The 26,768-nt window shown below is 48.9% G+C and overlaps 1 protein-coding gene across 6 annotated transcripts in view; it reads right to left on the bottom strand.

The window, feature by feature from the left end:
• Positions 1-1,980: 1,980 nt before the first annotated feature.
• The window catches only part of agap1 (ArfGAP with GTPase domain, ankyrin repeat and PH domain 1), a 60,386-nt gene continuing 35,598 nt past the window's right edge, over positions 1,981-26,768 (bottom strand). For 5 of the 6 annotated variants that reach the window (XM_032556190.1, XM_032556191.1, XM_032556186.1 and 2 more), the window contains 9 exons: positions 26,184-26,288; positions 22,633-22,801; positions 21,573-21,737; positions 19,032-19,193; positions 14,188-14,342; positions 13,793-13,883; positions 13,018-13,240; positions 3,712-3,961; positions 1,981-3,632 (listed from right to left, as the gene is read on the bottom strand). In XM_032556190.1, coding sequence (XP_032412081.1) covers positions 3,423-3,632; positions 3,712-3,961; positions 13,018-13,240; positions 13,793-13,883; positions 14,188-14,342; positions 19,032-19,193; positions 21,573-21,737; positions 22,633-22,801; positions 26,184-26,288 — 1,530 coding nt within the window. In that variant the 3' untranslated portion in view covers positions 1,981-3,422. The remainder of the gene's footprint in view (positions 3,633-3,711; positions 3,962-13,017; positions 13,241-13,792; positions 13,884-14,187; positions 14,343-19,031; positions 19,194-21,572; positions 21,738-22,632; positions 22,802-26,183; positions 26,289-26,768) is intronic. The other variant, XM_032556188.1, reaches the window with a different exon arrangement.

The raw sequence follows: 26,768 nt of genomic DNA, 5'->3' as shown, positions 1-26,768 counted from the left end.
TGTAAGAATGTCAGGATGATTTTAACATTTATGTCTAATATTCATGTTTCTAAAAACAGGAAATATTCCCGAGTTAATTAATAAAGTCTCACATATTCAGTTTATAAGAAGCATTTTCCTGTCTTTATTGAAAAGAGACAAATTACAGTAGAAGATTCTGCATTAGGTAGAACTTTTCAACATCGGTACTGTACAACAAAATTTAATAATAATAATAATAATAATAACAATAATAATTAGAATAACAGTGACAACAAGAACAAGAACGGTCTGGATGATAAAACAGGATAAAAAGCGGATGGACCTCAGGAGGAAATGTACAAAAAGGTTTTTCTGTGGGAGTTTAAATAAGATGGAGGTTGGAGGGAAGTTATTAAAGTCATAATTAAAGTCTAGCACAGAAACATTTCTACATCATTTAACAGGTTTTATTATCTACACCGCCGCCGCTGCTTTCCAGAAGCAAAACAATCATTTTACAGGTTTTATAACAGAACCGTCTGAAACTGAAAGAGGCTCCAATACGATAAATTAAAATAAAAACTCATGTATTATTTTGCTTTGTTTAAAGTGTATGACCCAGAAACCAAAAGAAATCACTTTTACCGACGGCGCCTGTTAGCAGCATTTGCTAACAAACATGCATAATTATACTAATAAATTACTGGCTGTTGCTTTATGCTGGCATTTAGTCCCAAACTGTTAAAACTTTTTATATTTAGCATTAAGGAAAAAACTCTAGTGGAATAAAAACTGATGGGGAACTCTAGTCTGCTAATGAAGCTAGCTGGGAAATGACTCGGCAGTTTTGACGCTAACAATGAAAATGAGCCGACCTGATTTTTGGCTTATTAAATGTGAACAAACTGACCTGATAATGTTGTAAACAGAAAGTCACCAGAATGACGACGTGGTTTTTACAAACGCAGATCTTTCCTGTTAGCTTTGTCTCACTCAGCCACTGCTTGCTGCTCCTTTCATTGCTAATTTCATTTTACTGCTAGCTAAGCAGTGGCCGCCAGGTGGCTCTGCTGTTTTGACAGTAATAACTAAATTCAGATGTTTATGATTTATTCTATAAATTTAGCCAAATGTTCAATATGCCTTTAAATGTACAAAATATGTAAAGATGAATTAGAGATTAACGGAATTAATTTAATGTCGAAACAGTAAGCTAGCCAGCAGCTTTGATCAGTTAGCGATGTTAAGCTAACAGGCTAATCAGTAGCTACATCATCACACGGTGCTTCATTCTCCAATTTACAACATTTTGTATTCAGAGTGTAAACAATAAAATATAAATCTTATTAACAGGGATAATAACTCAGCAGCTTTTCTGTTTATTGTCCAGGTAACTCAGAGCTCAGTTAGCATTAGCTTCCCTTTTTAACGCAGTAAAACTGATGTTAGCCATCTTTCTTGGCCTGTAAACTTTTTTCTGCTAAAATAATTCTTATTATTGTATTTCACAACTGTCACCATTTTTGAAGCTGAATCACAAAATTTATCTTATATTACGTAAACTAAATAATGATATCCAACTTCCTGGACACATTTTTACTGAATGATATTTTCTCCTATAAGCTGAAACACATTCTGGGCTGGTTGCTTTATTACTTATGAAGTCAAAATATAAACAATTTTTACTCATAAAGCTATTGGAAATTTCCCTTTAAACCAAGCTGTGCTGTGATGATGGATATAAGCTGTGAGTTTCAATAAACATAAATTCAGTTAAACTCTTCCTGATCAGGGAACCCTAATCCTAACCCTCAGATGGAAAACATCACAATTTACACCAAAAACTCAGACATTTTGAGATTAGAACATTTCTAGGAGAAAATATTTTCTGAGCTCAAGTCACATTAGTGAGAAAAAAACTTTGAGATTGATCTTAACTCAAATGGAAAATGTTCACCTTTACAAGCTCAGAACATATTTCTTTTTTCTAAAAAAAAAAAAAGTGAAATTTATCTCAAAACTTCTGAATTTTTCCTCAAAAATATTTAGACTTCCAGAAAATTTCTGATATTAATCTGACAAGTTTTTTCTCTCAATATCTTTTTTTTGTTTTTATCTATAATGGCCCAAATACTTTGTTGTAGTTCTGGTTCTGGTTGGACTGAAAGTCAAAACATAGACATTGTTCACACAGAATGCATGGAGAAGCAGTTTGTGTGATTCTGGGATCATAAAAAAAAGGCAAGAGGAGAAAGTTTGATTTTAGAGCCGTGAAATCAGAGAATCCAGCTGAGAACGACTCACCTGCTGCAGCAACATCTAGGTTAGGATTTCTAGACAGAGCGTTCTTCCTGAGGCTCCCTTGGCTTTCAGTCGACACTTTCTACAAACACCAGGAGTGATTTGACTAGGCCTGAGGCTAATAGGAGAAACGCCAGCCTCTTCAGGTTACCATGGATACCAGCAAAATGGCTGACGAACCAAACAGGTTTAAAAATGTTTGAAGTTAAACTTCTGCTAGCTAAATAAACGTCAGCAGAGGAAGCTAACGGCGTTCCGACTCCGTGTTCAGATGAGCTTCAGGATCCAGAACCGTCCGGATCAACTCCGGTTTGGATCAACCACTGGGCTCTCATACGGAGTACATTTCTGCCAAAAATCTCTCAAAGTTTGAAATTAATCTTGAAAAAAAATGAAGCATTTCTGATTTTTATTCCTGCACATTTTTGACTTTTGGAGCTGAGAAGACTCATTTTTAAATCAGTTTGTTGGCAGAGATGTACTCCGTATGTCTTTATCTCTAATGGCTCCAATATGCTGCTGCACTTTGACCTCTTGCTGACTTGGCCAATCAGATCGTCCAGAACGTCCTGCTTGAGTCCCAAACCAAACCACACCGACAGACTCAACTACTTCCTGTTTGTGCTCGTTGTCACGGCGACCGTGACAGGAACTGAGGACAGAGGCGCAGTATTTACAGAAGAAGAAGAAACAGCCCTTCGTCAGACGACGTTCCCTTGGTCCGTTTGGACAAAATGAACCAATCAGAAACATTGACGGTCCTGAGCCTGGAGGCTCCCAGGAACGCCCAGGAACGCTCTCCCATTGGTCCAGCAACACACACTCTGACACACACACACACTCTGACACACACACACACACACGCAGACACACACACACACTCTGACACACACACACACACACTCTGACACACACACACTCACACACACACACACACACACCCTGACACACACACACACACACTCTGACACACACACACACACTCTCACACTCCCAGCGGGGGAAACTCCTTAAATAAAACAGAGTCTAAGCTCCCGTCCCACCAGGCCTGGACCTGGTCGGTTCTCCTGTCGTCACCATGGAGATGGGTGTTGTGGGATGTGTTCCTGGATTCTGATTGGCCGATGAGGTAAGAGACCCGTTTCCCATCATGGCGGCGGTCAGATGAGCGCGGCGCTGCCCAGGCTGCTGCAGCTGTTGTTGCGGTTGGCGTTGCGGCGCGGCAGGTTGGGCGTGGTCATCAGGGCGTAGCGCTCGTCGGCGCCGCCGTACTGGGCCAGAACCTCCACGCACTCCTGGCTGCCGGACTGCCGCGCGTACGCCATGGCGCTGTTCCCGTGGGCGTCCCTCGCCGTCAGGTCTGCGCCGTACTGCGGAGACAGCGGAACCGGGTCAGACTGGGTCCGGCCGGAGCCCCGGCCCGCCCCGTCTGACCCGGAGGAGGCTCACCCAGACCAGCAGCTGCAGCAGAACCACGTTGCCCTTGTGCGCGGCCAGGTGCAGCGGCGAGCAGCCGTCGCCGAACGTGTCGTTGACCTGCTGGCGGGAGGCGTGGGCCAGCAGCAGCACCACGCCGCGCAGGTCCTCCTCGGCCGCCGCGCGGAGCAGCTGCTGGCCCAGAGGCGGGTCGGCGCCGGGCAGCGCCGCCACAAACAGACGCTGCTCATACTTGGCCCGGATCCAACGCTCACGCTCCTCCCTGGAGACAGGACATGACATCACAGGTCATCAGAACGCTACCAGACATCAGAGAGAGAAATAAAACAGAAACAGATCAAAGTGTTCATAAAAACATCAAACAGGAAGTCAGGCTTTCACAGTTTTATGGAAGTTTGTTCCAGATCTGTGGAGCATAGAAGCTGAATGCTGCCATCTCTATGTTGAGGTTCAGGTCAAAGGTCATCCCCTCTGTAATCTGTATCGGGTCGACAGGTCCAGTTACAGACGGCGGTGAACATCTGCCGTCTCAATCTGAGAGGCAGGAGGAAGAATCGATGACCGATCCAGGATCATCATCTGTCTAATCCACAGCAGTGGCTCTAATCTGACCTCTAATCTGACCTCTAATCCCTCCTGTGAACAGATTCTCACTCAGCCAGCAGGGATCAGTCTGGACGGCCCGGCGGATCGGTCCGGTTCTGAGCCGTTTCCTGCTGCAGACTGAAGGATGGGAACGTTTGGTACCAAATTTCTCATCCTGAACCGGTTTCTCTCTGAACCGTTCCTGAGACCCGATGGATCGGTGTGGGAACGGCTCTGGATCTCATTAGCTCTCTTCCTGGATACCAGCGCCTGCTGGGGGGCAACACAGGGGCAGTAAGGGCATGTGGGGGGGCAAGGAGGCGCCTAGCATGGCGGAATGTCCCCAGGTTCCTCCTTCCTGCCCCGACCCAGAGACCAGAGAGGCCGGCTCCGACCACGGCCCAAAGCCCGCGGACAAAGCCTGGAGGAGGAGTCCCGGAGAGAGAGAGTCAGTAACTGTGTGTGTTATATATGTGTGTGTGTGTGTGTGAGCGCCCAGCGGGACTCTGGGAGGAAGTGTGAGCCGTGGGACCAGGAGACGCATGCCTTCCTCCTCTGGAGTTGCTAAGAGCCGGCAGGCGTCCAGAAACACCGGACACCAATAACCCTACAGGTCGCCATGGAAACGTGATCAATAGGCGACCCGTCTGAGTCGACGTTCAATAATTACACTGAGAGATCCAGGACCGCACGGCATTCTGGGGGATGTAGTCAGAGGAGAGACTGCAGCCGCTCAACAGCTCAGGGCTAACAGAGCTAGCTGTGGATCAACTAACTCACTCGCTCTGTGGTTGCCTAGCAACAGCCTTCTGGGTCAGTTGCGCAGCAGCAGTTTCAGGTTTGGAAACTTTAAAAATAGAGAAACAAGATAAAACAGGAAACATCAGCAGACTGACGGCGGTTCAGATGTTTAACACTAAATCTAACCAATAATCATCGATATTGATGATCTGATCGGTTAATATCATGATGGGTTTTCAGCCATTTTGAAGTTGAACCTCGTCTTGTTCTGATGTGTTTACAACCGTTACTGAATATTTCTAACACATTTTAATGGAAATTAGCATCACTGTGATGTAATCTGCCTGTGTGTGTGTGTGTGTGTGTGTGGGCGTGAACTTCCAGGCGTGTATTTAGTAAACAGCGAGTCTCCGTCTCGACTTAACGACTCCTGAAAACACAGCTCTGGACACTGGAGAGGCTAATTGCACTAATTAACCACGCCGAGTGTGTGTGTGTGTGTTAACGTGTCTGCAGCACACACTCTCAGGTTGTGTGTTAATCTGTGTGTGTGTGTCCCTTTTCACATCCCATTAGAGGAAGTGCTGTGTTTTCAGCACCAAGGCATGCTGGGTAGATAATTAAACACGAGTCCCAGTGAGATCGCTTGTGACAGGAAAACACACACGCACACACACACGCACACACACACACACACAAACACGCGCGCACACACACACACACACACACACAATGCAAATATGTCAAGCGCAGCCCAGAGGGGTGGTGGTGTGTGTGTGTGTGTGTGTGTGAGCTGCAGTGGATCTGTAGCAGGACGGCTGCTGCTGGTTCTGTTCCTGTCACAGATCAGATTCATCTGAACGTTTCAATAAAATGATCAAAATGAACAGAAACCAGTAAAAATCCCTGAACTCAAACTAAAAACTAAATGTTCCTGAAAAGGTTTCCACAAACAACAACAGAGAAAAGAAACTCCCAGATTAAACTGGGATTAAACTGGGATCTGTCCTGGATTCTCCAGTCTCTGAAGCCTTTGACCTTTGACCTGCTGACTGACAGCTTCATCAGCTCTGGTTCTGTTTGGCGTTCCTCAGGGCACCGCGCTGGGCCCACTGAGCATCTCTGACTTCCTGCCTGTTGTTTGAGTTCCAACGGTTCTCACTGTGTGTGTGTGTGTGTGTGTGTGTGTGTGTGTGTGTGTGTTCCCCCCCAGCGGCTGCTTTGTCTGCCTGTTTGGACACACGGCGCTTCCTGAGGGCGTTGAACCGACAACCAGAGCCAAACTCACCGAGTCGCAGCGACAGAAACAAACCCAGAGAATCATTTATCCACTAATGATGCTTCAGAGAAAATACTTTGACTAGGACATATGGATTAAATCCAGATTATTCAGAAGAGACAGAGCCACTAAAACTAGAGATGAAGAATCAACAACAGGCCATAAATAAAACATCAGAGCAACAACAACAAAAAACACAAGAATCCAAACTGAAACTGATTCACCAGAAATGATCAATATAAACCTGGACTGAAATTAAAAAATAATTATTTAGAAATTAATTAAAGATCAACTGCAAATTAAATCTGAGGAATAAAAACTGAAAAATGTCAGAAAATAGAAAATCCTGAAGCAGATGTGACATTTACAGTCAGAGCAGAAAACTCAAACTATTCAAAAATACAAACTATAAAACAAAATCTATATTGTTATGGACCAGAACCAGAACTAGGACCGGAACCAGGACCAGGACCAGGACCAGAACCAGAACCGGAACCAGGACCAGAACCAGGAGCTTTCTGGGGGTTTGTGTTTTATTGTAAATCATGATATTTTCTATCATTCCTGTTTTAAAGTTACCTAATCAATGACTAATCATTGATGATCGATTGATTCTACAGTAAATTAACTGATCATTTCATTAAAGTTTTCTGCTTCACAGTGATGCTGTTTGGAAATGTTCTGAACTCTCAACTCTTCCTAAATCCAGACGGGTCCAGATGGTAGCGACAGTCCAACCTGGCAACCCGTTCCTGCTCAGCTCTCTGCTGGTTTTTGGTTCTTGTGGTTCTGGTTCTGGTTCCCCAGCAGCTGGATGAGCCTCCATTAGCTCCGTGGCGAGGCTGTGGAGGTAATGAGCGGCGGGTCCAGAGTGACACGGTGTCAGGCTGCTCTTCTGGCCTAATTAGCCCTCTAATTAATAGATTAATAGGCGGATAGATGGAGCATCAGCTAACTGCCGGACCTAATGTGCTTTAGAGATGAATCCCTGCCAGAAGAGGTGAGGGCCGCCGACTCGGCTCCACCTTCACCGGAGCCGGGAGAGAGAGGCTGAAATCAATTAGCGGGTCGTTAGCCGTCCTCGGATGGGCTCAGATAATTAAAAAGAGGCCGGCGCAGGAGACGAGGGGTTAACGGAGCTGCCACCGCGTAGATGAGGCGAAGAGGAGGAGGAGGAGGAGGAGGAGGAACGGGCCGGAGCGACGGGAAGCCGATCCCTGGGCTGAAACGAGACGCTCCACTGATGCTGCACGGATACTAAAGAGGAGCCGAGCAGCAGGGGGGCAGGAAGTAGGAGACACCTCCTCTGGTAATTAACTACATGTCACAGAGCGTCCTGAGGGACCGGGAGGAACCCGGAGGAACCGGGGGACACGGAGAGACCAGAGCGTCCTGAGGGACCGGGAGGAACCCGGGGACCCCAGGAACAGGTCCTCAGTGATCCGAAACACAGGGGAACCCAGAACGGTTCCTTCAGAGCGGACCCCACAGACGTTTATAGACGATCCGCTGACACCGCGCTGAAGCTTCAGGTCTTCTAGTTCATAAATATTTTATTCATCAGGAAACTGAAGATTTTAATAAATATATAAAGTCAGGTCTAGTTTGAATATCAAACGTTTTATGAAAGACGATTACAGAAGAAAACAAAGAGTTTATTATTATTATAACAATAAACTGTATTAAAATGATCCAGATGTCTGGACTGCAGTAGATATTATAATTATAATTATTATTTTCACACCTTTTCAGGTATCAAACCATCAGAACCTTTTCAGTTTTTCATTAGTCTGACTGCAGGATAATCTGGACTCCCAGCCAGCTGCTGGGTTTGTCTCCTCCAGGCCTCCGTCCTGCGGTCGGCCATCTTTTCCGTGGCGGTGGGATCAGCTGAGTGTTCACCAGCGGCTCGCCGTGAACCCATTCAGTCCAAACACATCAGCGCCCACGGCGGGACGGCGGCCGTCCTGCTGCTGCTCTGTGGGGAGGGGGGGAGTTATTTATTTCTTCATTATTATAGGAAGGCTGGGGGGGGGGTGGGGGGGTTAATCTGATGACTCAGGCATAAAGAACGCGCTTTTAGTTTGTGCTTTTAGTCCGCATTAGCATAACCTGGCCGCCATGACAGGCGATGAATGAGCTGCTGATTGGCTCGAGTCGGAGGCTTAATGTCAACAGTAAATTGGAGGGCTTGTTAGGCGAGCGGGGCGGGGGGGCGGCGGGGCAGTGGGGGGCGGCGGGGCAGCCATGTACAAAATAACGTCCATTAGGACTAATCTAATCAAGCTTCCTTTACAGATGAATTAGAACCAAGGAGCCAATTATTCCTCAGCGCTGCAGCCGGGCGGAGGAGGAGCGGGGGCCGCAGAGCGACCGGCTAACGGGGGCCGCAGAGCGACCGGCTAACGGGGGCCGCAGAGGGATCGACCAACGGGGGCCGCAGAGCGACCGGCTAACGGGGGCCGCAGAGGGATCGACCAACGGGGGCCGCAGAGCGACCGGCTAACGGGGGCCGCAGAGGGATCGACCAACGGGGGCCGCAGAGCGACCGGCTAACGGGGGCTGCAGAGGGATCGACCAACGGGGGCCGCAGAGCGACCGGCTAACGGGGGCTGCAGAGCGACCGGCTAACGGGGGCCGCAGAGTGCCATGGAGCCCGGTCTGGATCTGCATGGCGGGGAAAGTTATTTATACCGCACGGCGTTGATGCTGACGTGTCACTCAGAACTACTTCCTCCTGGAAACATCCTGATGGTCCACCGCCTGCAGACCGGGCTCAGGACGCTCAGGACGGGTCCATTTAGGAGGATTTAACAATCAGCTTTATGTAGCAGGAAGTCCATCCGTCTGAACAGGAAGTCCATCTGCCTGAGCAGCGTCTTTGGTCCATCTGGACCCTGCAGGGGGTTCTGGTTCCGTGTCATGTGACTCGTGTCCCATCTTGTCCTTCCCAGCTGATCGGAGTTGGTTTTATGAGGATCTGAGTCGGATCTGCCCCCAGACACCATTCCCCCTGACCCTGGGGGGCAATTATTCAGTGATGCGGGGCCCCCTGCCCCATCTGGTCCCCTGGGCCCAATCGTGCCGCCGTGTCGGCCGCAGCTGCCCCCCGGCTCAGATGAAAAGCCCCCGGTCTAATTTTAAATCTGTTAGCCTTTTCAGACGGAGCGGAGCGAACAAGACGGATCTGCTCCCATAACGGGCCCCGGCCCCCCCCGGGCCCCCGGGCCCGGCGCCGCAGACCCGCTGCTGAATTATTACTGGCTGGGCATTCGTCATGCGCCGCGCGCCGTTAAACGGTGGAGCATCGCTCCGCGCCGCCATCCTTCAGCTGACTGCTCGTTTCTCTGCTGTCGGAGCGGCACCTGAACGCCCCGCAGCCGACCCGAAACAGAGAGGCCGAGCGAGCGGAACCGAGCCGGACCTCTGACGGTTCAGATCGGAACCAGAGACACCGTCCGATGATTGATGGGTCCAGGACCTGCTGCCCGCTGATAATAGCAGCCGATAATCAATGAGACCAGAACCAGCGGTCCAAACCACCGCGCCGACACAGACTGGGTCATCAGGACACAGAGGAAGAAAATGTCTGACAGAGTCTGAGATTAATTAATCACAATTAATCAGAATCTATAAATCCACTCAATGAGAAACTAATAAATCAATATGTTCTAGATATTTACAGTTTTTAATCCTCAACCTTCATCTCTCCAGAGCTTCTTTATTAGCATTAGCATTAGCTGCTATCATTCAGATGCTATTGTAGCCTAGCATAAACTCCTTTTAGCCCATCAGAAACGGTGAGAAACGGATCAACTTAAAAACGTTAATGTCATCAAATCATCAGATTCAGCTTCAGCTGTAGAGGCGGAGCAGAAGCGAGCAAATACCAGGACCATAGAACCGGGTCAGAACCATCAGAACCTGGTCAGAACCATCAGAACCGGGTCAGAACCATCAGAACCTGGTCAGAACCATCAGAACCAGGCCTGCAGGAAGCTTCAACATTCATCTTCCAGTTTCCAAAAATAACTGGATTTTTCTCCAGCGGCTGAAGAAACGGACCAGCCTGAACCAGAGGCTGTCGACCCTTTCCACAGGTCAGAGGTCGCAGCAGGAGGGCGTGTCCAGGGGGCGCTGTCGCTGCCGGTTGGCTCGGCCCGCTAACACGGTGTCAACCGTCCGTCCGGCCCGCGGAGCTGGTGCTGGACACCTCATTAAACCGATGAGCAGCGGCTGAGGGAGGCGCTGCCCCCCCACCGGGTCGGGCCCCAAACTTAGCAGCCCCCAGAGCGCCGCCATCAGTCGCCATCAGCGGCGGCGCGGCGCGTGCGCCAGCCGAGGCGATGATGGCTGACCGCGGGTTAATGGCAGCGTTTAGAGGACGGCTCTGTCCTTTGGAGGCTGGAGCCCAACAGGAACCACCCCCCACCTCCACCCCTCATAAGCCCCGCCCCCTCGGCCCCCCGCGGCGCGGCGGAGCTGGCGCGGCTGGTGTTGGTCCACACCGAGCCGCTCGCTTCCCTCCAGCTCAGCCCAGACGATTCCTTCACAAATAAAGGTGTTGGTCTCTCCATCCGTCTCCTCCTCCTAATTGGGGGGCGGGGGGAGGGTGGGGGGCAGCGGGGGGCAGTAAGGGGGGGCAGCAATGACAGACAGGAGGTCAGCGTAATTGCTGCTGGCCATATTTAACATTAAGATAATCAGGCCATTAATTACCCTTTGGATCATTAAATCAGCCACTTGCAAAATGAAATTTCGGCCTCTATTACTCACTCCACAGACCACGGGGGGGCAGGGCAGCAGGGGGGCAGTTCTCCATCCATTACCCCCACATCCACACTCAACCCTCCACCTGCACTTTCAGCTCCTCTCCTCTTTAACACGCCGGGATTTAAACACGCAGAATAAATCGATTCACGCAGAACAGCAACTCCTGGGGATCATGGATCTGTTCATCGTGATCAGAAATTTATTTAAACAATCAGAAATTTATTCTAAATGATCAGAAATTTATTTAAAATGATCAGAAATTTATTCTAAATGATCAGAAATTTATTTAAACCATCAGAAATTTATTCTAAATGATCAGAAATTTATTCTAAATAATCAGAAATTTATTCTAAATAATCAGAAATTTATTCTAAATAATCAGAAATTTATTTAAAATGATCAGAAATTTATTTAAAACGATCAGAAATTTATTTAAAACGATCAGAAATTTATTTAAAACGATCAGAAATTTATTCTAAACGATCAAAAATTTATTTAAAATGATCAGAAATTGATTCTAAATGATCAAAAGTCATTTTAAGAAACGCTCTAAAAACTGATCTCGTCTTAAATGGTTAGTTTTCTGTATGTTGATGTTTTCTCCTTTGGGATGATTTTATCTCCATGTTGACCTTTGCTCCTGCTAACAACGATGCTCTGAGTTTACTCTGGTCGGCTTCACCTTTACAACCAGACATGTTTACCTCAGCAACTATTTTTATTGTTTCTGCTTTCACTGGATTCATGAAATGCTAACGTGTTGCTGCTCTTAGCTGAGTATAAATCTGGCTCCTCTATAAAGGATGGAAGCCATCTTTAATTGGTTTTATTTCAGTTTGGTTCAGTTAGCAGACATGGAGTGAGATACGATGCAGCGCCACCTGCTGGTGGCTGGAGGAAGTGTTTCCACCAGATAGATGGGAGGAATGAATCCTCTGGCCGTGAGTTTGATGACAGAGGAAGAGAAATGCAGAGATTACAGCAGCGTTTGATGCTAATAACTTATAATTTGAGACGTTAAAGCCGGCAGCGAAGCATCAGCAGAATCTGCCGTTTCAGAGGAGAAACGACAGAAGGATGAGAAGGAGAGCGAGGGATTTATGGAGGACAAACAGCGAGCCACTGAAGGAATGGACTGATAAAGACTATCGACAGCAGAGAGGAGGAGACGGAGCCGCGCAGAGCGGGGCGGAGGGGGCGGAGCTTAATAGAGATAATATTGACCTCCTGCTGCGGCCTCTCCAGGGGAGCAGCAGGAGGTTCATGAGCGGCAACATGGGGGCAACAACAGGAAATAAACAGCAACATGAGCGGCAACATGGGGGCAACAACAGGAAATAAACAGCAACATGAGCGGCAACATGGGGGCAACAACAGGAAATAAACAGCAACATGGGGGCAACATGGGGGCAACAACAGGAAATAAACAGCAACATGGGGGCAACAACAGGAAATAAACAGCAACATGGGGGCAACAACAGGAAATACACAGCAACATGGGGGCAACAACAGGAAATAAACAGCAACATGGGGGCAACAACAGGAAATACACAGCAACATGGGGGCAACAACAGGAAATACACAGCAACATGGGGGCAACAACAGGAAATACACAGCAACATGGGGGAAACATGGGGGCAACAACAGGAAATAAACAGCAACATGGGGGCAACAACAGGAAATACACAGCAACATGGGGGCAACAACAGGAAATAAACAGCAACATGGGGGCAACATCAGGAAATAACTGGAAACACCTGGAATATGGAAGGTGGTTAAACCACTTTGATAAAGAAAACGGACGGACGGACGGTTAAACCACGTTCCATATTCTGATCCCAACATGGAGACACAGGAACTAAATCCAGCAGACTGAGTCATGTTAACCTGGTTCTGATGGTGTGAACGGACCACGGCCCGGTTCTGGAGGCGTCTCCTACCTGCTGGCGTCCGCCCCCGGTTTGAGGCGGCCCTGGGCGTTGGCCTCCCACACGCTGTTGGCCAACTCGTTGCCGATGGCCGACATCACCTTGATGAGCTCCAGCGGCCACTCGTCCAGGTCCAGGGACCGGACCCGGGACAGATGGGTCCCCAGGTTCCGGTGGATCCCGGAGCACTCGATGCAGATCAGAGCGCCCAGGTTGAGGCTGGCCCAGTCCGGGTCTGTGGGGCAGAACCAGAACCAGCTGGGTGTCAGAGGATGGCAAAACATTCAAACTGGGAATCTTCCCCTGAATGGCCTAGTCCAAACAAACGCAGTAACTACCTACAACCAGTTCATTCATCCAGCCACCGGGGGCGCTGTGGCAACAGAGAGGGGTTGGTAACTTTATCTGGTTTGTTTTTTTAACCACTTCCAGCAGCCATTGTACCACAGAACAGAACTCCAGAGGAGTTTGGTCGTTTGTGATAAGTTTGTAAAAATATTCAAGATCCTGAAGTAACTGATTTAATTAATTTGGCTTCCAATGGAAACGTACTTCCTGTTTGAAACGTACTTCCTGTCGTTACTGTACTTCCTGTTGTAACTGTACTTCCTGTCGTTACTGTACTTCCTGTACCAACCCCACCGATGGCGCCATCTATCATCTGTAAACTCAAAGGTTTCCCTTCAGGGTCGGGAAACTGAAGAACCAGGAAGCGGTTCCTGTAGCCCCCCAGGACCTGCTTTCTTCTTCTGTGGTGCTAAAGCATTAGAGCAGACGGTTCACTCACTCGGTACGTCGCAGTCGGCGCAGCGCCCGTTGCCCCGGATGCTCCGGATGGACTGCAGCGCCAGCGCCTCCGACTGGCTGGTCAGGCGAGACTGGAGGAGAGAAGGTCGGGTCCGGAGAGCGGCCCGGTTAGATCAACACACATCATCACAGACACACGTTTCAGGCGTGAAGGGAAAACATGGCAAACAAATGAAACGGGTGGGGGAGGGGCCTCTGAGAGGCTGAGTGCCTGAGGCGTAAACACGGCCGAGACGGAGAACCGGGCCGACCCGACAGTAATTGCTATTCTGTAATTATGGGAGTGGAAACGGGAAAGATTGGGTTTGAGAGGAGATCTGGGGCTGAGGAGTCGCTTTAAACCTCCAACAGAACCAACAGAACCAGGCGGGTCACCTTGTTCTTGCTGCTCTCGCAGGACTGCAGGCTGGCCAGGATCTGGCTCTCGATGACCTGGACCCAGGCGTCCCGCTCTTCGTACGACGTGGCCTCGAAGTTCCACGTCTGACCCGTCAGCGACACGATGGTGAACTCAAAGTTCTCCTCTTGTTCTGGTGGAGGACATAACGGGTAAGAACCGGCCCGGTTTCATTCTGTGCTTTTACTCTGAAAGGACCAACAGGCAAGATTAGCAGAAACATCATAAAAGTCCAACTGAATAACTGATTGATTCCTTTCAACAAACCGAACCACCAGCCTGGTTCCAGAAACTCTAAACTACACAAATTCAGAGTTTTATTGACGTTTCACCACAATTACATCATCCAGTCATCAAACCCACAAGACTTTGTGAAATTCATTTTGGTTGTTGGACCGAGATGAATTTGTTGCTTTCTTGTTTTTCCATCGATCGCCCTGCAGGGACCTGCCGTAATTAAATTCCCATGATGCTCTGCTTCCAGACGGAGGGGGACCAACAAAGAGCATGCGCCCCCAGAGCCACAGATTAAACGCCGACCCGGCGGGCCGCAGCAGCTCATGAATAGAACCAGGAGGTCCCGGATTGGACCAGAACCGGCCTGACATTTACAGCTCTAAAGATCAACAAACACCTGGAGCCTCCGGGTCCAGAACTCCTGGTTCTGTCCAGAAAAGACAGAAAACGTGGATCAGCTCGTTCAACGCAGACTGCTGCCCCCAAGTGGCCACTACAGGTAACTGCACTAAGCCTAGCACTAAACTGATTTAAACTGGTTCCAGTCTTTGAGCCAATCAGGTCCATTTCTCCACTGGTTTCAGTTTAAACCAGTTTTCTGGTTCACACTGGTCCTGTCCTGTGACTGGTACTGATCTGACCCAGTTCAGGACTGGTATTCACCTCAGAACCAGTTTCTGCTCCAAGGCTAAACTTCTGAACTGGTTCTGAACAACAATTGGAACTGGTTTTAGTTTGGTTTTATGCTGGTCTTGGCCTAAGGTTGAGTCTGACTCCGGCTTTGGTTTGAAACTGGTTTTGGCTTCTGGTTTTAGCTTAAAACTGTTCAAAGTTTATATAGATTCAGACTTTGGTTTAAAACCAGTGTGAAGGTTTTGGCCTTAAACTATAGACTGGTTTTGGTTTAATTCTGGTTTTGGTTCTGGATCGGTTTAAAATGGGCGTTGCCATGGCAGCAGCAGCTGCGGCGTCGCACCTCCAGCAGGACACGAAGGTTATTTTTGATGCCTTGCTCGTTTTCCCAGAGTGTTTGTGTCAGCGGCGGGTTTAAACGTTGCGGGTCGACTAAACGTATGCACACACCAGAACACACACGCGGCGGTGCTGGTAATTACCGCCAGCGCTCTCGGCTACTGTGGCTGACATTCGCGCAGAGGGAGGTGGCGCCGAGGCAATTTGTGAACTCTGACACCGGCAACCTTTAGCAGCACAAACAGAACAACCCAAACAGCCGACGCTTCCAGCGGGACGCGCGGCGAGCCGTCAGGCGGGCCGGCCGGCCGACAGGCGGCGGCCTCAGGAAACACAAATTAAAAGCCTTAAATGTCAGCGCACACACTATTGCTCTGCGACACAGGTCATTACTCCGCCATTATTCGCAGCATTTTACAGCATTAATAACCTGGAAAATATTGCAGACGATTGTTCTCCCTCTGAGAGGCTTCACAGGAGGAAGGGATGTACCTGAGGGGTCCGGTTCTGACCCAAACAGAACCCAGTCAGAACCCGGTCCGACCCAAACAGAACCCGACCAGAGCCCAGACTGGTCTGAACCCGGTCTGAGAGGCGGCGGAGGCTTCACAGGAGGGAAGAATGGAGAGATACACCTCAGGAGGTCCGGTTCTGACCCAAACAGAACCCGGTCCGACCCGCCGGCTTCCCCCCTCATTAATCGACTTTAAAGGAATTCCTTCTGCGGCTCACCTGGCAGACCCACTGAACACCTGCCAGGGGAACGCCCAATCAGCTCTGGTCCGAGGTCACGGGGTCACCAGTCAAAGAAGAAACTTCAGACTCTGGGGGTCAGAGGTCGGCTTTGAAAGCTACACAGCAGATATGCTGAGGCCTATCCAGGCAGCTCTGGTTTACTTATACTGGTTTTGGCTCCAAACTGGTTTGAGACACAGGAGGGTTTCCATCTGGACCGGGCCTGGGATCCCAGCTGGTCCTGGCACTGGTTCATGACTGGTTTGGTTTGGTTGTTTGTCTTGGTTTACTACTGGTTTACACTTCTGACTAAACTAGTTTTGGCTTTGGATTATTTCTGTTCATTTCCTTGGTTTACAGCCAGTTCTGGTTCAAACCGGTTCTGTCTGGTTCAAACCGGTTCTGTCTGGTTCAAACCGGTTCTGATCGTTGTCAGAATGTGTTTTTGGCTTTGAACAGCTTTATTCTTGGTCAGGTCCAGGTGTGGGTCTCTCACTAACAGGTGTAATTAGTAAAAACACCTTACAGCGTAAACGTGTTTATTGAATGGAAATAAACCCAGAACCTGTGGTTGAAGCTCTGATGTCATTTCCTGTTGAACTGGGTCTGTTTTGGTATTTTTCAGCTAAAACGACGGTTTGAATTTAAAGCTTCATTGTAATGTATGTGTGAAGCTGTGAACTACGCAGGTGATCTCACCTGTGTGTGTGTGTGTGTGTGTGTGTGTGTGTGTGTGTGTGGTCGGCCGCAGAGGGCGGTCCCCCGTCGTAAATTACCCGGGCCTCGCTCTGACACCTAGATACTTCACCAGCCGCCCGGCGTGACAGGCCGGCGGCCGACTGAGCGCGCTCAGTGCTTAATGGCTAAATTGGGAAGACTGTTACTAATCGCTTATTGAATAATGAAAGTGACACAGCTGATAAAAGATTTCAATACGCTGGATTATTTATAATATTTCACTTTAGCTGACTAATCGGGGGGCGAGTCTGCTGCTGACGGGCGGAGGAGGCGAGGACGATGAGAGGAGCGATGGCGGCGCAGGATTAAAGGAATAAAGACAGAATAAAGAGAGGAAATCACATTTACTCAGAGCGCAGGATGCAGCGCCCATCCATCACTCAGGCAGCCACTCGTCATGTCTGCTGCTTGTTGCCGCGGTGATGGAGAGACCAACATTACACATCTGCTGCAGCCGCCACATCTGTTCAGCCATACACAGACTGCTTCCATTAGCAACGCCGAGTCAGAGGGAGACAACCAACCGCTGGCCGGGGATCCAGGAGGGGAGGGGCTACGCTGGCACCGGCCAATCAGGACGCTTCTGCTGCTAACTGAACCTTTGTTCCAGGATGTCAGTGAGTGATGATGGAGGCCCTGATTGGTTGGCAACAACCCGACGAGTCGAAACCCTGACTCTGACCGGGTCCTGACCGGACTCTGACCGGTCTCTGACCGGGTCCTGACTGGATCCTGACCGGTCTCTGACCGGATCCTGACCGGACTCTGACCGGACTCTAACCGGATCCTGACCGGGTCCTGATCAGTCTCTGACTTTATCCTGACCGGACCCTGACCGGATCCTGACCGGGTCCTGATCAGTCTCTGACTTTATCCTGACCGGATCCTGACCGGACTCTGACCGGACCCTGACCGGATCCTGACCAGACTCTGACCGGATCCTGATCAGTCTCTGACTTTATCCTGACCGGACTCTGACCGGGTCCTGATCAGTCTCTGACTTTATCCTGACCGGATCCTGACCGGACTCTGACCGGACCCTGACCGGATCCTGACCAGACTCTGACCGGACCCTGACCGGACTCTGACCGGATCCTGACCAGATCCTGACCGGACTCTAACCGGATCCTGACCGGACTCTAACCGGATCCTGATCAGTCTCTGACTTTATCCTGACCGGACTCTGACCGGATCCTGACCGGGTCCTGATCAGTCTCTGACTTTATCCTGACCGGACCCTGACCGGATCCTGACCGGGTCCTGATCAGTCTCTGACTTTATCCTGACCGGATCCTGACCGGACTCTGACCGGACCCTGACCGGATCCTGACCAGACTCTGACCGGATCCTGATCAGTCTCTGACTTTATCCTGACCGGACTCTGACCGGGTCCTGATCAGTCTCTGACTTTATCCTGACCGGATCCTGACCGGACTCTGACCGGACCCTGACCGGATCCTGACCAGACTCTGACCGGACCCTGACCGGACTCTGACCGGATCCTGACCAGATCCTGACCGGACTCTAACCGGATCCTGACCGGACTCTAACCGGATCCTGATCAGTCTCTGACTTTATCCTGACCGGACTCTGACCGGATCCTGACCGGGTCCTGATCAGTCTCTGACTTTATCCTGACCGGACCCTGACCGGATCCTGACCGGACTCTGACTGGACTCTAACCGGATCCTGATCAGTCTCTGACTTTATCCTGACCGGACTCTAACCGGATCCTGACCGGACTCTAACCGGATCCTGACCGGGTCCTGATCAGTCTCTGACTTTATCCTGACCGGACTCTAACCGGATCCTGACCGGACTCTGACTGGACTCTGACCCGATCCTGACCGAACTCTAGTCGTTCTCCAGTCGGACTCGGTGAATCGTAGCAAACAGACATTTTGTTTAAACTTTTGAAGCAAATCAAAGATGGAGGACAAGATGAAGGGCTGAGGAATGAGGATGGAGAGATCCCTCGCTCCCTCTGGAGGTCAGGAGTCTCAGACAATCACATGGCGGCGTTTCCAAACCCGGGTCTCAGAACCCGCTCACGCTAGCGTGTCCGCGGGCCGGACCAGAACCGGTCCGGGGTCAGACCCGGGTGAGGAAAGTGAGGCGAGGGGAGGGGGGATGGCGTTACCTTCTGCAGTACCAGAGAGGCCGTCCGCCTTGAAGTTGCTGGTGCTCTTCTTCCGCCGGTGCTTCTTGCGGTTGGCGTGCGGCGATGGGGGCGGCTCCATCTTTGGACTGGTGGTACTGGAGATACTGGGACTGGAGCAGACCGAGTCGCCCAAAGCAGTGTCTGCAACGTAGAGCAGCAATAAGACAGAAGACACAAGTTTACATGAGCCTGTGTTCAGGTCAGGGTTCTGCTTATTGGGTCCAGACCAGTCTAAACTGGAACCAGACCAGTCTAAACTATTTATTGGGTTGATTTTCCACTAATCTGGTTAGAGGGTTTAATCTAAATGTTAAACTGGTTTCAAACCAGTTCTATATGGGTTTGATACTGGTACTGACCAACCTTCCAGTTCACCAGGCAGACTGGACTTTCTACTGGACTGGGTTTGGTTTTGGTTGATCCAGTGGTTAAGGCCTCGGGTTTATGGACAACTTTAATCTAAACCAGATTAAACTGGTTTTAGACTGGTACTAACCAGGTTAAGCTGGTTAGAACTGGTTCTTCTACATATTGGTAGACTGGTCCTGGACTTAGTGTTGCTCTGATTTTAGACGGGTTCTCCAGCAGGACTGGTTTTAGACTGGAACCATTCCTAACTGGTTTAGGACTGTTTTTATACTGGTTTCAGTGATGGTGGTGAATTAGTCTTGGACTGGTTTTAATCTGGTCTCTTAGACTTTATTGTCACTGGTCAAAGACTAACCAGTGAATCTGGTTCTGAAATGTCTTGGTGTTGGTTCAGAACCAGGTGTTCAGACGTAGTTTGGATCATTATTTTCACTAAACCTGGTTGGAGGAAAGTTTGATTTCAGTTTCCTGGTTCCTGTGTGGATGTTTGTTGGTTTTGGTGTCTGTAAGGTCGCGACCTGCTCTGATTTGTCTGTTATCTGATGCAGTAGTCTGCAGCGGTAGAGCCTGAGCCTCTCTGCCTCACCGCCGCGCCGCCTCACCACCGCGCCGCTGCGCCTCTCTGGCCTCCCTCTGCAGGCTGGCAGCTGTGACCAGCGGCGGAATAAAATAACATTCAGCTCCCATCAATCGGCCGGCGCGGCGGCGCGCTGACAGCGGCTCCGTGCGTCTGAACGGAACCCCGACCCGCGCGGCGCCCCAAGGACGGCCATAACTTACTTTACAATCGTTTAGTCTCAGCTCAAGTGGAAAATGTGACAACTTATCTCTGCTGACAAGACGCCGTCCCCGAGCGGCAATTAACGGCCGCCATCTGCAGACCTGCTCCGCTCCGCAGCGCCCCCCGCAGCATCACTCTGCCGCCGCAGAACTGCAGCTGGGAAAAGTTTTATTTTTATTTAATAACTGAATGCTTCAGCTACACTGTAAAAATGAACTTTACTTCAGGTAAACTTAACTAGAGTAAATAAAACTTGTTTGTTTTCATCAGAACCTCTCAGGAACATTGTAGATCCTGGAACCAACCGGACCTCTGGGTCCATTTTAATAACTTACTTTCTATTTTAAAACTCATTTGTGTTCCTAATGTGTTTTTATTTAATCATTTATGTTCGGTAGCAGTTTTCTGATCTATTGGTAAAATGTCTGGAGAAAATATATTTTATAGAAATAAACTGAAACAAATTCAAAGGTTTTAAACTGGATGAAATTCATCAGGATTCAACTTCATTAAGCTTTACGAACTGGTTTGAACTGGTTTTTGCTGGTTTGAACTGGATGGCTTGAACTGGTTTTTGGATTATTTGAACTGGTTCTTGGACGGTTTTAACTGGTTTTTGGCTGGTTTAAACTGGTTTTTGGCTGGTTTTAACTGGTTTCTGGATTAATTGAACTGGTTCTTGAACGGTTTTAACTGGTTTTTGCTGGTTTAAACTGGTTTTTGGCTGGTTTTAACTGGTTTCTGGATTATTTGAACTGGTTTTTGGCTGATTTGAACTGGTTCTTGAATGGTTTTAACTGGTTTTTGCTGGTTTAAACTGGTTCTTGAATGGTTTTAACTGGTTTTTGCTGGTTTAAACTGGTTCTTGAATGGTTTTAACTGGTTTTTGCTGGTTTAAACTGGTTTTTGGCTGGTTTGAACTGGTTCTTGGCTGGTTTGAACTGGATGAAAGTCAGGTCTTGGTCTTGGTAGTGTGGAAATGGTCTAGTCTAATGTTGTGAGGTTTGTTTTTTCTGTTTCTATTAAACTGGTTTGAAACCAGTTCCATGTGTTTGTTGATCGTCAGTGTGGAGGAGTTGAGTACCAGCAGCAACACTTCTCCTCTCCACCAGCTTCACAGCTTTAAACGCTGCTTATGGACGGCCGGCGGGGGGGGGCTGCCAGTCAGGCTTATCGTCATGACGACACGCGGCCCGACAGCTGTCAGTCTGTGTGTTTTAGTGTGTGTGTGTTTGGTCCTGAGGACATAATGCTGCCACTTCAAGTCAAGCACACAGCCCAGCAGCCACAGAGCCCCACCTTGCAGCTGCACCAGGAGGCCCACATGGCCCCCTGGTGCAGCTGCGCGTCTGGCCTCCTCAGCCTCTTACCTGTGCTGATTCCAGAGTTGGCGATGACGGTGGCGTCGGCCCACTGGTCGGCGCTGGAGACGGAGTAGGAGCGCTGGTGGAGGCCCTCCAGGCCGCGGCTGTTGAAGGACACCAGGCTGACGCCGCTCGCCATCTGGGACGCCGACACGCTGCTGGACACCGAGCCTGAGGAGGGGTAGCAGGTCAGCAGACTGCCCTCTGCAGGCAGCACAAAGAACTACAGCACACAGGCTGCCCTCTACGGGCAGCACAAAGAACTACAGGACTAAACAGCGCAGCTGAAACCAATAATCTGATTAATTGTGATGGATCGACTGATTTAGTAATCGATTAGTTGCTGGAAGAACAACACATTCAGAGCAGCAGCTAGTTTCATGATTCTTTTTTTCTTTTTCAATAGAAATCTAAGATTTTGTGGAGCTGATTTAGAAGATTTATAAGAATATTAGTGATTTTTAATTTGGTAAATGTGACTTTTTGTTTGTATTCGTATCAATAATGAACTCTAACCTGACATGAAGTCAGAGAAACACTGCCACCTGCAGGTGGGAGGTAGCATCACTTTAACTCTTTGTTTTTGACCATTTTCTCCTGCATTTCCAGTCCCAGTATTTCCTCTTCCAGTGTTTCCTCTTCCTGTCCCACTGTTTCCTCCTCCAGTGTTTCCTCTCCCCCCCTCCAGTCTCATCCCAGCCTGCTCTCTGACTGCATTAATATTCATGGCAGTAATTAGTGATGGATCCTGAATATTCATGCTCTCAGCGGTTCTCCTGCTTGATTTAAGCCTCAGAGCTGCTTTTATGTAGCAGAGCGCGACACGCGGTGGCGCCCCCCGGCTTTTGTTTTACGACGCCTCCTTCAGGTGAAGCGCGGCGCCTGTTCTGCCAAGGCCGGCCCGGTTCTGAAGGATCCAGATGATAAACAGGAGCTGCTGGCCTGCGGTCGGCTCAGATCATCAAACATTCAGGAAGCGGCAGAACGCCGGCGTTTCCTAAAGTGTGCTAACTTTAGGTTTCTGTAGAGTTCTGGATGAATTGCTGCTCTGATTACTGACACTGACCTGAGGTCGGTCCCAGCTGGACGTTGCTCATGTCCTTCACCAGGCCGTTGGTGTTCGGGTTGGGCCCGGCGCCGCAGGCTGAGACGGCCCGCGGCGGCCTCTTCCCTGGAACCTTAACGGTGGTTCGCAGAAGATCGATCTCCTTACCGTGAACGTTCTGCATGTAGTCCTGAGAGAGAGAGAGAGAGAGAGGATAACAATAAGGCCAATAAATGCAAATTACTGGTCTAAATAAAGTTTTATTTTACGTTTGCGAATATTGCTGGGTTATATTTATGATCTAATAAAGACAGAAATAACCAAACAATAACTAGTTTTTAAATAACCTGTTATGCTTTATTCAGCTGACCAAATGTTCTGGAACTCTGTGGGGTTGCTAGGTGACGGGCGGAACTCTCCTGGGTTGCTAGGTAACAGTGCCTGCTAATGGGTTTTGTTTTCCAGACACTAAAGATTTTAAGGTCTGGATGTTTTTTAGTTCTTTGCTGAAGCGACAGAAACTCAGATGGAAGAAAAGAAAAGATTCATTAATTTAATGGAACAGAAACTGATTCCAGCTGGAAGCAAACATTTTATTTACTAAACTTATCAAACAGAAAGATAAACTTTCTCTGTCTTATCAGCCCGTTGATCAGTTCTGGTTCTGTTCTTTTGGACCTGCAGCCTGACACCACAGAGGAAATAAAGTAATCCTGCTGATTGGCTGCAGCAGCTCTGGGGGCGGGGTCTAACCTGAGAGGGCGGGACATAACCTGAGAGGGCGGGGCCTAACCTGAGAGGGGAGGGGCCCAGCAGCGACCCGCGGGCCGGATCAGAACCACCAGGACAGACGACCGTCTGGCTGGACAGAACCAGAACAGATCCAAACTGGGCCTAAACTGGACCAGAAACTAAGACTGAACTGAACTAGCTGAAATGGGTCCAAACCAGACCAGAAGTTCTATTCAGAACCGAGTCAGACCCGGCACCAGGTGGAGCCCAAACCCGTCCAGAAAAAGAACCAAAATGGTTCTGAATCAATAACCTGAAGGAAACCAGAACCAGAACTGGTCCAAACCTGACCTGGCCAACAGAACCAGTCAGAACCGGCCCTGAAGGGATTCAACAGGTCCAGAACCAGACCTGTGGTTGTTTACATCCTGTGTGGTTCTGATGGGTTTGGACCGACGCCAAGCAACCGGACGCGTCTGATGAAGAGGCTGAGAATAACGACCCGCAGTAACTGCTGCCACCGCCGTGCCGTAAATAATGACCATAAACTAGATTATTAACATACACACACACACACACACACACACACTCTCTCTCTCTCTCTCTCTGATCGTCCCGCCTCCTGCTGGCAGCTCTCCTGACAAAGGGCCTATTCAAAGCCTAGTGGTCTCCAGGGCCTCGCCGGGGATGCTGGGTAAACGCTCCGACAGATTGACGCCCTAATGACTCTCCATCTGCATCCGATGCTTTCATCAGCGCCGGTCGCTACGGCAACAGCTGAGAGGACGGAGGGAAAGCTGCAGCATGGAGAGACAGAGAGGACGGGTTCGCTCGGCGCCGGTCCGATCGACGGAGCAGAACCAGCAGATCTACTGGTGGCCTGACTACTAGCTGGTTCTGATGGAGGCTGCAGAACCCAATGAAAACCTAAATATGGGCCCAGAACCAGGACTAGAACTGGATCCAGAACCTCCAAAATAAGACCAAATGAAAGCCTAAACGGGTCCAGAACCTTTAGAAAACCAGTCCAATATTTAACACATTTATTCTAAAAGATTTAATTTTATTATTTAACGTTGACATTTTAAAGTTATAATTAAATATATTTATTCATGTCTTCATATGTTCACATTTAGTTATCTTCAGTTTTTCCTCTTCTTGCCCTCCGTACGCCTCACAGTCACATCAGGATCAAACTGAAAATCTGGTTTGGATCCGACACTTGGAGCCTCGCGGCCCCAACAGGGCCCTCAAAACCTACTTTGGGAACCCTGCTGCAGGCAACAGTCCAGAACCAGAACCAGAACCAGTTCACACATGACTCAGGTCAGTTCTGGTTTGTAGAAGATGATTCAGTTTTCATCAGTTCTAATGTGCGTAGCGACCCAGACGGATCAGAACCAGAACCAGGCTCAGAACCACTCAGTGAGTCTAGTCTGCCCCTGATTGGTTCTCTAATTAGCGGCGTTGCTGTGGTTCCTTAGCAGTCGGGTTGTTGGGGCCTCTGATTGGATCCAGCGGGTTAGCAGCGCCGCGGCGTCGCTAACTGATCCAGCTGATCCGGGTCGGTCGGTCTGCGGCGCTGCAGGCGTCGGGCTGTTTATGCGGCGCTGATGTGTTAATGATGAGTTTAACTCTAATTTGCTGCTTCAGCTCCTCTAACGGCTGACTGACGGGTGCAGAGAGGCGAAGTGTGGCGACGGCTCTGCAGGGAATCAAACCAGCAACTCCCCGCTGCTGCTAAACTGTACTTCACTACTCCGGGTCAGGAAGGTTCAAGCTGAAGACAGGAAACAGTTTGCTGATATTTAGGTGATTATCAGCTACTTTAGGTCATAAAATGTTGTTTCATGTCAGAACTGTGGCTACGGGAGCCTGAAAGGGACAAATTTAGTTCTGACTTTTAGTTGGACGGCAACACCATGTAGACATAAAACTAGGCTATGAATGACCGCCAGTCCCAAGCATCAACAACCAGTCAGAGATGAATTAATCTGGAAAACAGAAACTTTTCTGACATCATGAAAAATTCAGAAAAACCTTAAAAACCCAGGAAGTAAATTAAACAGCTGAAAAAACAAGTTCAGCAATAAAAACCAAAGCAAAGAATAAACTCAAAATGATTCAAACTAGCTAGATGCTAATGACAGTTGGCTAAATACTAAAATTTGCTAAAAGGTAACAAAAAGTAGCTAAATACTAAAAATATATAAATACTACAGAAAACAAAATACTAAAAAAAGTAGCTAAATGCCAAAAAAAACTGGCCAAATGTTAAAGAGAACTAGCTAATGCTAATAAAAATGAGCTAAATGGCAATAAAAACTAAATATAAAAACATTGTAAACGCTACTAAAACCTGCTCAATGTGAGTTTGTCTAGTTCTCTGGTGAATAGACAGGAAGTGGTGGGAGGATGACGCGCGGCCTGTTTTAATCATTTATTCACGTGTTTTCATTCTGTTTCCAAGGTAACGGAAACTGCATTTTTGGGTCGTTAGCAGAATATCAACAACATTTTGTACACGTTTGTGATATAAATGCAGCGAATGAGAGCAAAGCAGCAACAGGCCGAGCCGCAGTGATTCCCCGTCGGCCCGATCGGCCCGGTGGACCTGCAGCGGTCGGTTCTGCTGACCCGGTTCCTCCTGCTCTCTGTGAGGAAGCAGCAGGTCTTCGCCTGCCGCCTGCTGCCATAAAGCTTCTCTGAGCCAACAGGGTAATTAGCAGACACATTAGAGCTGATGTCCTCATCATGGTGGGCAAACAGATGACGAGTCCTAATTGATACACAGAGTGTGTTATGGCCAAACAGGAGGGGAATGTTGGCCGTCAGCTTACATGGAGGCTGGGGTGGTAGGTGAGCAGTCCGTTATCGCACAGCGTCACGTACTTCTTCTTCCACTCCTTGTTGAGGGATTTGCCGCTCCTCTTCATCAGCATGCCCTGCAGGAAGCAGCAGTGAGTTAGTCATCAGGAACAGTCGTTACAGAACTAGAGCGACGGCGAAACGCCCAGCGACGACACGATCTGGAAATAAAATCTATCATACACAGGAAAACAAGAAGAATGTTACTCTGAGAAACATCAGTTCAAGCTCTGCTTGCTTCCATACAAAATCCTTCCTTGGTCTGTTTGACCTCCTGGGAATTTTATATGCTTTAGGTGAAGAACCCACCAGAACTGGACCGGAGACCAAGGGTCAAAACCAGTCAAAATATTTAAAAATTAGTCCCAACTGTAGCTAACGGATTAAAATGAGCCTAAAACAAAATTCAACTGATCAAGAGGCTCCATGGACTGATACCGAGTAAAGTCCTGCTCTGGTTCTGATGGGGTTCTTTAAGGTGACTGTAAGGAGGTTTGGACCAGAAGCGGGTCAAACTACCCAAACATCGCTGTGAGTTCTGGTTGGCCGACATGAGG

Source organism: Xiphophorus hellerii, chromosome 24 (assembly GCF_003331165.1).
Source record: "Xiphophorus hellerii strain 12219 chromosome 24, Xiphophorus_hellerii-4.1, whole genome shotgun sequence".
NCBI lineage: Eukaryota > Metazoa > Chordata > Actinopteri > Cyprinodontiformes > Poeciliidae > Xiphophorus > Xiphophorus hellerii.
The sequence above is the reverse complement of the archived record's forward strand: the minus strand, read 5'-3'. Positions and strand labels throughout refer to the sequence as shown.